Source organism: Mirounga angustirostris, unplaced genomic scaffold (assembly GCF_029215605.1).
Source record: "Mirounga angustirostris isolate CCGP_5_RB_7025 unplaced genomic scaffold, mMirAng1.0.hap1 SCAF_13, whole genome shotgun sequence".
NCBI lineage: Eukaryota > Metazoa > Chordata > Mammalia > Carnivora > Phocidae > Mirounga > Mirounga angustirostris.
In genome coordinates, this window is record NW_026991721.1 from 41,507,247 (window position 1) to 41,517,973 (window position 10,727).

A 10,727-nucleotide genomic window follows, 5' to 3' on the forward strand; every position below is an offset into this window, starting at 1 on the left:
TCTCCCACTCCCCCTGCTTGTGTTCCCTCTCTCCCTCTCTCTCTCTCTGTCAAATAAATAAATAAATAAAATCTTAAAAAACAAAAAACAAACTCAAAGAAACAGAACAGATTTGTGGTTACCAGAGGCAGGGCGTGGGGATGGGCAAAATCAGTGAAGGGGGTCAAAAAGTACAAATTTCCAGTTATAAGATAAGTAAGTCCTGGGAATGTAATGTACAGCATGTGGACTAGAATTAACAATACCTTACTGTATATTTGAGAGTTACTAAGAGAATAGATCTTAAAAGGCCTCATCACAAGAAAAAAAATTATTACTATGTGTGGTGATGGATGTTAACTAGACTTATCATGGTGATCATTTCACATTATCTACAAATATTAAATCATTATGTGGTACACACAAAACTAATATAGTGTTACATATCAATTATATCTCAGTTTTAAAAGATAAATATTAAAAATACACTAGGTGGACAGAGACATAACAGTTGTTAGCAGGGGTTGAGGGTCGAGGGGGCAAAGGAGAAACATGGGAAACTTCTGAGGAGCAATGAAATTGCTTTGTATCTTTATTGTGGTGGCGATTACACAACTCAATGTATTTGTCAAAATTCATAGAGCTGTACACCAGAAAGAATTGACCTTTCTCTATGTCATTTTAAAATGATATGCTGAAACAGAGCTGCTGGAGCTGGGACTCTGAGAGCTCCGTGTTCCTTGGTCAGGTGAATCTCAGGCTCTGCCAGTTGGGGGACCCTTAAAGGAGACAAGGAAGCATGAAGAAAAAGAAACATACTTTCCTATTTTGATTTCTGTCTCTGTCAGCATTGCCCACAGAGTTTACTCTGGCAGGTAAGTTGTTTCCAGTTTTATTTTGTTTTCCCATACTCCTCGAACAGCTTTGTCACACCTTTTCAAAGATCCCGCATCAGCTTACCTCCCCTCTCAGTGGTCTGAGAATCCTTCTCCAAGGTTCTAGATTCTCAGCACCCACCTCTTGTCTTTGTTCCCCAGGCCCTGAGGATGGCAGCCACCTCCTTCACTTTCTATCTCTGCACTACCTCTTGTTCTCTTTCACCTTTTCAGAACTCTACTACCTGCTTCGTCAGTTTCTTAAATTATACTTTCTGTTAAAAATTACTGCTGTGGTTTCTGCTTCACTGATGAGAAGCTGATAGGAAGCCAAAGTCTTTCCTATGCCCTAGGAGGTCCTACATGATCTGCCCTCCTCATTTCTTCTCTGACCTCGCCTCCGACTTCTCTTTCTCCTGACTGATTCTCAAGAAATAAAGCAGATAAAGGAGCATGTTGAACCTCACCACAGAAATGTAGTCATCAAAATTCAAAGTGTGGAAAGCTCTGTTGGACAAATAACTTAGTTTCTCCAACAAATAAATTGAAGAGGGAAAAAAACAATGGAGCAGCAACCTCCATTAAAGGGCCTTAAAACATATAAACCAGCAAAAATAAAAAAACATATAAACCAGCAACAGTGTGAAGACCTAACTTGAGCCCTGATTTTATATATATACATTATCTTATATATGCATATATATAAGATAATAGAGGAATTTGAAGCATGACTGGATGTGAGAGATAGGAATTAAGAAATTACTGTTAATTTATTTTAGCTGTTAAATGGGACTGTGGTTATGTTTAAAAAGTCCTTCCCATATATGGGGAAGTATTTATGGATACACTGGTGTTATAATGCATGTGGGGGGTGTAATAGATGGTGCATGGATGCAACAACAATGACCATAAAAGGATCATTGTTGAAGCCAAGTGTCTTAGTCCATTGGGACTGCTATAACAAAATGGCACAGACCGGGTGGCTTCTAAACAACAAATATTTATTTCTCAGTTCGGGAGGCCGCGAAATCCAAAATCAAGGCGCCCACAGATTCCGTGTCTTGTGGGGACCCCTTTCCTCCCTCAGAGCAGTCTTCTGACTGTAAGCTCTCATGGCGGAAGGAGCAAGGGAATGCTCTCCATCCTCACCTGTAAGGGCCAAGGGATAGCCCTGATGACCTAAGCACCTCCCCAAGGCCCCACCTCCCAAGACCATCACTTTGGGCATTAGGTTTCAATATACAATTTGGGGGTGGGGGGAAACAAACTTTCAACCTGCAGCACCAAGTAATGGGGTAGAAGGGATCCACTTTATTATATAAAGTCAGGTTGTTTGTATGTTTTTTTTCCATTTTTCTTCAAAATCTGAGGGTCCACCATGTGAGGCAATTAGGTCAAAGGATGGCCAGCGGGTCTCTGGAACACATCAGAAGCCACTGTCGAGAAGCATATAGGGCAGTGGATTCAACTATAGACTCTGGAAACCACCACCTGAGACTGCCACCATCTATCTATGTGACCTTGGACTTCACTTCTCCAGGCCTCTGTTTCCTCAGATACAAAGTGGAAATAATAATGGGATCTCCTTCACGGAGTTGTCATAAAGATTAAATGAATTCATAGGTATAGAGCACTGTCTTAGAACATCATCTGGTCCATTTTGAGCAGGCACTCAAAAAACATCAACTACTATTGTTATTATTATTACACAGGGAAACAAGTTGAAATGAACCACCAGGGTCTCAAAACACATGTATCCAAAATATGTTTTTAATCTTGATGAAGTTCACAAATGGTACAATACTGAGATTTCCTTAAACAAAGTATACAATCATGTTCTTAGACAACAAGGCAAAGCATCACCATTACCGTGTGTCCCTAGAGGCCACAAAGACAATGATTTATTGTCCACCTAAGGTTTGGCAGAGCCGCCATGATCCACAGGATAGCTCTCAAAGAACCAATTTGCTACCAGATAAGCCAGTAATAGATGCCATCACACTGACCGCACACAGAATCAAATATAAAAAGAATACACAATACATATGGAATTAGCCTATTTTGCATTCAGTTTCATTCCTTTCAAGTGACAAAGGTGCTTTTTTTCAGTATCTATTGGGATGCAAACATGTATATCTTCCATGGGGCCTTCTCACCAAGTGTTGTCAACAGAAATTAATAGAAGTGGTGAGTTCAGCTTCATGGTTACCTGAGATGGGAAAAAAATAAATAAAAAAGAAGAGGAAGAAGGAGGAGGAAGTGGAGAAGGAGAAGAAAGAGAAATAGAAGAAGGACAAGAAGAGAATAATCACCATTATTACTAAAAAGAACACACATTTACAGGAGTGCTTCTTTAAACAGCATTTACAAAGTATGGGTCTGAGATGTAAACAGGCTTTTAAGGCAAATGACGAGGGAAAAAAAGCAACTATCAATCAGCAAGCAAGCTTTTTTTTTTTTTTCATTTCTCCTCTCAGAAAGATGACACTGCATGTCTGTAGTCTATCCTAGTGCTCTGATTTCAGGCTGAGTTGCTGAAGAAACTCACTACTCAGAAGGAAGAATTTGATTGGAAAGAAGGGATCTCAAGTCCCTACCAGGTCCAATGGGGTTCAACATGTGGATCATAACCTCCAAATTCCTTCCCCTCCCATCCAACAGAACAAGGGCGGTCACCTTCTTCCTGGAGTCCAGTAGCTGCTCAGGCATGAAGGTCCCTGCGGCGACGGCCAAAGGCTTCGGAGCCCACGTTGGTGGGCACAAAGTTGTTCTTCACCACAGCTCCAGATCTGCTCAGCAAGCCTGCCAGCCGATGGGTCACACAGGTGGCAGTGTTGCAGGATCTCTTCTGGGCAGTGATGCTGATTTGCAGGATGGAGAAAGAAGGCAAGGCCTATCAGTGAGAGGCGAGAGACAGGAGCCTGCCTCATGGGGCCTTCATAAAGGGAATGGCAGCTCTTCGACATACCACTTAAGAATAAGAGTTTCTCCTAAATGCAATTATCAAAGCTGTTAGGAGAAATGGCCTGGCAGCTTCCGCTAGGAGCCCTGCCCAAAGACCTTCGTGAAAAAACACCCAGTGCCAGTGATGTGGAAGTGTGTAATCACTATATGGTACACATGAAGCTAATGTTACACTGTACATTAACTAACTGGAATTTAAATAAAAACTTAAAAAGAAAAAGAAAAAACCCAGTGCTAAGCTAGACTCCAGGAATCAGGTACTGAAACCTGCACTTCCTGTCACTTACATACAGTCCTTTTAGACCCAGGAGGAAGTGGTCACCGAAGGCCCAGCCCTACCAAGACATGCAAGGAGCACAAAGAGCAGCCATACAGCAGTCGCAGACGCCAACAAAACCACTCTCCATGGGAAAACGAAAATTCCCTGAAGTCTTACCTGGAAGAGGCTCAGAGGGCAGGGATGCAGCATCCTCCCCCAGAAGTGTTTACCTGCTCCTCAGCACACCTGTTCTTGATGGTGGAGCTGGTTCACAGGGACCACTCACCAAGGCCTGTATCCGGCTACGCTGAGGCTAAAGCTACTTCTGAACATAGGTTCTGGTCACTCTCGAGCCTCGGACAGGGACCAGAGTAATGACCACCACGGTGCAAATCCTTTTAGAAAATAGGTTTATTCATCAATGATGAAGCATGAGGGATGAAGCAGAAATTGGAGGACTCTGCCTTGAAATCCTCTGGGATCTCAAAAAGCTTCCCTCACTCTTACCTCTAACCTGGGCTAGAAGTCCTGCTGTCTTCCCTTCCATCCTGAGATCCCCAGTATTCTCGGTCATAAGCAAAGCTACCAATACCAGCTTGAAGAACAAAGTAAGATCTGCATGCGTTAAGTTCATCAATGGGAGCAAGAAGGGAAATCAGGAAAGAGTGGGAGGAGTTCAGTTGGCATCCTGGAGGGCCCCAAAGTGCGGTTAACGGCCCCTCTCCAAGCCGCTGGCTATGTCCCTTTTCTTCCCAGGAGTTTCAGCCCCGAAGCCGATGCCAGAGAAGGTATGAAAGTTGTTGAGGTCCTTCGAGTATGTGCCCAGCACACAGGTACTCAGATTACTGCACCGCTTAGCTCGGAAGCTGTCCAGGCTGCAGGGAAAAGACATGCCAGACAATACCATGCACCAGGTCTGCCCTAGAGGGCAGTCATGCAGAAGGTTGGGCCAGGGAGGGGGCACTTCGAGCAGAGGCGGGAGGGGCAGGCAGCAGGGCAGCTCACACATCCTCCATCAGGAGAACCTAGAGGTTTGCTGAACCCCAGGCAGGGTGGGGAAGGGCTGCGTGGGGAAGGGGTAGCCTTTTCTAGCATCCCTCATGCTGCATTGTGTCAGTCCTCATGCTCTGCACTGAGATTCTCAGGGTAGCTGCACGTGCATCACATGCCTCTGACCCACGGGGCCATAGCCAGGCCCGGGGCTGGTGTATGCTCCAAGCTCAGGGGACACGGGGAGGGAAGGGTGTCTGGCCCCAGGACAACATGCGAGTCTCCACAGATCCTACACAATAAAGACCCCAGACCTACCTCAGACACTGCTCTACCCAAGCCCACCCTCTGCAAAGCCTTTGGCTTCACCTTGCAAATGTGCAATGAAGACTCCTTGTGGGTGTGAAAGAACAACGCACACAGGTTAAATTTCTAAAACATCCTGAGATATACCAAGTCCATCCCCTGGCTTCATACTTACCAGTCCCAAGTCAACCAATGCTGGAAGTGCTCCTCAGTAGGGCAAGACCAATGCCCAGAGTAAGGGATTCTATACGTCCTCATTCCATTTCCTAACAGCTTTCAGGAATGGGCCTCTTTAATGCGTCTAACCACGGTCTCTTGGGCTACACCGGGACCACTGTAGTCCATGGAGCCCAAGCCCGGCTGCACCCCAGGGCCTGGTGAACAGCTGCTGGACTCCTGGCCAGATGTTGTTTTTCCTACCTCTCTGGGATCTGTCCTTCCGGAGACGCCAGGGCAGAGTGGGGGGCCTTACCTGGAGCCCTCCATCTCCTCCTGCTCCTGCTCCAGCTCATTTCTCTTCGTCTGCACAAAGGCCTTCACCAGAGCAGCCAGCAGGAGGCGGCCTTCCTTCTCACTGAGTGCCGTGGGGTCTGGGGGGCTCTCCAAAGCAGACCTGGTGAGGGGAAGCAAAGCCAAGAGAGGCTCTGAGCCCTTGCCTTCCTCCTCCCCAGGATAAGTGGCAAGGCTTCCTGGTCCCTGTGACTCTCCCTGAGGATGTGCCCTCCACCCCCACGCCCCCTCGCAGGGCTGAATTCAATGTCCCCCCACGGGTCTTGTAGTCTTGTGGCAGTGACTTCAGAGGCACAGAACTGCCTGATCCCAGGGGCAGTAGAAGGGGAATGCTCTATGGCTTCGGGCTGCCTCACCTGAATGGTGCCGCCTGGAGGCTGCCTGCCTGGCACAGGACCAAGATGCTGAAAGCCAAGAAGGGGGAGGTCTTCCAGAAGCCCATGATGCCTCTCTGTAAGGACAGAAAGACATTACCACTGCATGGGGACCAAGCAAGGCCTGGAGCCCACACACCTGGGTTCCTGTTCTGCCTCTGCCACAACGGCCTTGTGGCTTCAGGCAAGTTACCCACCTCCCCAAGCCTCCGTGCATTTGCCAGAGGGGTTGCTGTGAACCTCAAAAGATACCAGGCCGTGAACGGCTTGGTAGAGCAGAAACAGGTGTCCCGGGGTGTGGTGGAGTTCTGTGGAAAATCAGGGAGAAGCCACACACGAGTGCATGCACACAAACGCACACCTTTTGCCTTCTGCAGAGACCAAGAGGGGTCCCCCCCCCTCGTAAGATATATTTGTTCTTCCACTGCGCCTGTCTGCTCAGGGACTGAGAAATCTATGGCCATCTTCCCCTCGGCTGGACCCCCCCGCTAAGGCGTGGCAGAGGAAAGAGGGAAGGGTACCTTGGGAAGGAGCACTGATCTCTCAGTGCGTGGGTTTGGACTTGGGGAAAATTTTAACGTGCCAGTTACTGGTGTCTGGGCTCTGGCAGCCCAGCCCCCTATGCTGGAGCGCAGTTTAGCTGTAGGTGCGGGTGGCCAGCATCTGGAGGTGAGCCCCCCGTCCTGCTCGGCTGACTGCACAGCCCCAGGTCTCCGCAAGTGTCTCAGGGACGCTCGTGGGCTGGCGGCGCCTCATAGGATGGCTCCAGGCTCCACCGTCTCCAGAATCAAACGTGATCCCTCAGGAGAGATCGCGCAGGGCACTCCCAAACCAAACTCAGGCTGGATCCTGCACGCCAAGGTGCACCAAAGCAGGGGCCCGCAGACCCGCCTACCTGAGCTCGCGGAGCTTCCAGCTCCCAGGCGAAGCCCTAGGAATGCTTGGAGTTCCACCTGCGCTAACTAGAAGACAGTGCTCCGACTGTCCCAACCGCCCTCCTACCCCTGAGCCGGACAGAGAACTAGGAGCACCTGCCTGTAGCTGGGCCGCAATGGCCTTGAGAGGCAAAAAGAAAGGCAGACAGTTGGAGCAAACTAGATGAACTAGTCGAGAGGCAAGTTACTAGAGTGAGCGGAGTGGGAAGTTCCTCACCTGGAGCCTGGAGTTTCTGGACAGCTGTAGCGGCCGGTCCGCCCCGATGGACACAACGCCTGCTGCGGGCGTCTTCCCCGCGGAGCTCTGGTCTCTTATTCCAGCGATAGTGGGAGGGGAGTCCCCACGAGTCGGCGCGGCCAATCCAAAGTGGCCAGGACCGACCCAGCTCCAATTGCGTCATTGCTCGCGCTCCCTGCACTGGTTCTCTAGGGAGGGGAACCATCGGCTCTAGCTGTCTTTGCAATGAGGTCATTGCTTGGAGAGCTGGCGGGCGGGGAGGGGTGGAGAGCTTTCGACGTCCAGAGAGTGGGGGCCAAGCGGGGAATTTGGCGTCACCTACAGTGAGGGGCCAGAGGAGCTTCTCTCACTTTCTTGGTGCCTGAACTCCGACCTCAAAGCCCCTCCTACTATGCCAGTACCGACCCCGGACTGGCCGCCTGGACCCCCAGGAGGTTAAACAGCAGTCTGGGGTTCTAAAAAGGCATCTCAGCTGAAAGAGCCCACTGTAAAAGAGTTGGATGGGGGCGGGGGGAATGGGAGGGAACTTGAAAGATTAATCTCCTTGGACCACCTTGGGTACTCCTGAGATATCCCCTGCTCTCCCCCACCCCCCACTCCACCTGCGCCTTGGCACCCTGCGCTATGCAAAGTAGCTTTGCTTCTAGTCTGGCGAGCCAAGCCGCCTTCGCCTCACTCGTCTGGGACAGGTGGGAGTGGGAGGGAGGACTGGGGAAGGGGCTAAGCCGGCACTGGCTACACCGAGCGCTAGGCATTTCCCTCCTACTCCCGAGACCTCGACTGCGGGCTCAGCACCCTCCACTCTAACCCAGGACCCTCCACTGCAGCGCCGCGGTTGGTTTACACAGCTGTCCTGTGCTTCGGGCTTGTTTGCCAAGCTGCTGGGCTGGGACAGCCTGTGCCCGGGTTTCTACCGGTGTCTCTCCACCTCCATGCCCCACTTCTCTGAAGCGCTTGATTGCTGAGTGGGCGGGGGTCCTGCGCGGTCCCACGAAGGAGAGACGGTGCTGCGAGCTCAAAGGGAGCCTTCGGACTTTCACACACGCGCCTCTCTCAGCTACAGGCGGGCTGGTGAGCGCACTCGCGCTACGCGCGGGGCGCACGTCCGGCCTTCACACACCTGGACCCCAACCACCGCTCGGCTTTTCGCACTCACACGCGGACACTCGGGGAGAGAGCCTGCACCTGCTGCAACTTACGCGCCTCCACCCGCTGTTCGCAAATGAGCGCGCGCCCAACAACACAAACCAACCTCGCCCAAACCCAAAAGCGACCCCGCGAGTTTCTGCTTTAGGAAATAGACACGTTTTTCACACACAGGGGTGCACATTGTTCCCCAGGCACGGGCGCACGCACTCAACCTCTGCTTTTATTTCTTAAGGAAAGCCGAGTTCTCGGGAGTCCGCGCTGCGGGCGCTCGCCGCACCTGGGCGCGGCGAGAACAGCCCCAGCGCTTGCCGACCGGGCAGAGTGGGATGGCGGGTAGAGGCAGTGTGGAAGAAGTGAAGAAGTATACTTCCACACACACCTCGGGGCCTTAGGCTGGTCCTTTTGGGGGGTAAGGGCTGTGCCCCCAAATGCGCCCTCTGGCCCCTCCTGCCCTCAGGAAGCCTCTCGAATAGCCTCGCCCCGGGGTGCGGTGCAGAGAGCGAAGCCAGAGGCTCGCGGGATCCCACCCGCTGGTGCTTACTGCTTTTGCAGATCAGAAAGGCGCTCAGGGGCTGCCTGTTGGGGCCCTCGGGTCTTATTTTCAATTGCACCGGGGCAATTGAAACTCCAGGTAACACCCCCAAAGAATCCTGATCCTCGAATCCGGCGGCTCTGGCCGGGCCTGCTTGCTACCCCAGCAGGCAGTGCGCACAGTGGCTGCATGACCCAGAGTCGCCCCTAACCCCGGAACGCTGCGCGGGACCTACAAAGTAGCCCAGGGCTGTAGCGGACGGCTAGCCGGGCAGGGCCCTTCCTCCCAAGGCCCTACAAATACAAGAGACTCCTTGTCCCTTTCTCCCGGATTCTGGCAGGAGTGGAAAGGCACAGCTGGGAGGCACTACCTGACTAACGCCTCTGCCCTCTACACCGCCTGTTCCCGGACCACTGCCACCGTCTCTGAGGTCTGGCAGAGCGTTGTAGCTGGCTCCAGCAGCTCGGGGTTGCACCGTTCCCCCCCACCCCCACCCCCACCCCCGCCACGAGCTCTGCGGCCTCGGAAAAATAGCTGCGCCGGCGTAGGGGACAGAGGGGAGGAGGGAGGGGGTAGGAAAGAAGCTCCGGAAGGCCCCAGACCCTAGAGTCCCAAGCCGCCTAGCCCGGACGAAGCTAGTGGCGCGCGGAGCCTGAGAAGCAGGTGGGGCGCATTGGTGGAGTCAGGTTGGGGTTTGGCCTCCCAGGAGGCCCACAGTATGAATTTGGGGGAAACTTTGAATCCTTGGGGTTGAGGACTGGAGAGGGGTAGGACTTTTCTGAAGTGCTGGGACCAGCGGCGCTGCCACTAAGAGGGGTACAATCCCCAGCTGTGCCTTGCGCTCCCGCGGGGCGCGACGGTTGCCCGCAACCCCGCAAAGAGCTGCTACCCCGGGTAAAGTTGGGCGGAAGTTTCTTTAAAGGCCTCTGACAAGAGTGTGCACCCGACTCGCAGGCAGATCCTAACACCAAAATACCTGGATTCGCGCTTTGGATACCTTCTTGCGTGCTCCAGTGGGACCGGCTATTTTAGCTGTAAGCACCCAGAATTATTTGACATGGTCTTCTTCCTCCTGTTCTTGCAGTGTCTGGCACACAGTAGATGTACAGCAAATGTTCGGTGAAGGGAGAGAGAGCGAGAGGATGAATGAGTGAAAAGTTCCATGGGTTCATTACAGTCCGAGTCAGCCGTAAATTCGCAGCCAAGTTGAACTAAATAGACCTGATTTAGATCCATTAGATGGCAAAACAGATCCTTGATCCAAAGACGCACCTCTTTATTGAATAGAAGGAATCACTGCCCTGGTAAAAACTTTCTGGAATCAAATGTGAGAAGTACTGAGGACTTCTCTCCCGAAGTACACCAGCTCCAAAAGCAGTTTTCCTCACCCCATCCTTGTATTATATTAGTGAGTGAATGGAAGGAAAAGTCAATACAATAACTTGCTTTCTAAATTGAGAAAATTACATTTTGATTTCCCTGGAACTGTTCTGAGCTCCAAGGCATCCCCAATCAAACCAGCTAGCATAAAGATTTACAAAGAATAGTTTCTCAGGAATATTTTGTGCTTTTAAATCATCTCAAGTATTGTAATGCTCAGCTTAACTATTTTATGT

The 10,727-nt window shown here is 51.1% G+C and overlaps 2 protein-coding genes across 3 annotated transcripts in view; both read right to left on the reverse strand.

Annotated features, from left to right (window-relative positions):
• INSC (INSC spindle orientation adaptor protein) overlaps positions 1 to 3,660 on the reverse strand; it is a 151,101-nt gene extending 147,441 nt beyond the window's left edge. Inside the window, exon 1 of the mRNA XM_064576796.1 lies at positions 3,531 to 3,660. Coding sequence (XP_064432866.1) covers positions 3,531 to 3,563 — 33 coding nt within the window. The 5' untranslated portion in view covers positions 3,564 to 3,660. The remainder of the gene's footprint in view (positions 1 to 3,530) is intronic.
• Positions 3,556 to 7,527, reverse strand: LOC123856609 (calcitonin). Of its 2 annotated transcripts, none has more exons than XM_064576797.1 (4): positions 7,410 to 7,527; positions 6,240 to 6,334; positions 5,846 to 5,986; positions 3,556 to 3,715 (listed from the first exon to the last, which is right to left on the reverse strand). In XM_064576797.1, exons 2-4 carry the CDS (start codon positions 6,323 to 6,325, stop codon positions 3,556 to 3,558), a joined length of 387 nt encoding a protein of 128 aa, XP_064432867.1. In that variant the 5' UTR covers positions 6,326 to 6,334; positions 7,410 to 7,527. The 2 variants fall into 2 exon arrangements, with proteins under 2 accessions (XP_064432867.1, XP_045748716.1); XM_045892760.3 differs by lacking the exon at positions 3,556 to 3,715 and adding an exon at positions 4,784 to 4,952.
• Positions 7,528 to 10,727: the final 3,200 nt, after the last annotated feature.

Bases quoted from the DNA above. Each gene is read 5' to 3' on its own strand.
- LOC123856609 (XM_045892760.3), bottom strand. From the start codon at position 6,325: ATGGGCTTCTGGAAGACCTCCCCCTTCTTGGCTTTCAGCATCTTGGTC. The intron at 5,987-6,239 runs GTGAGGCAGCCC...TCCCCTCACCAG, and splicing joins CTCCAGGCGGCACCATTCAG to GTCTGCTTTGGAGAGCCCCC. The intron at 4,953-5,845 runs GTAAGGCCCCCC...TTTTCCCTGCAG, and splicing joins GAGGAGATGGAGGGCTCCAG to CCTGGACAGCTTCCGAGCTA.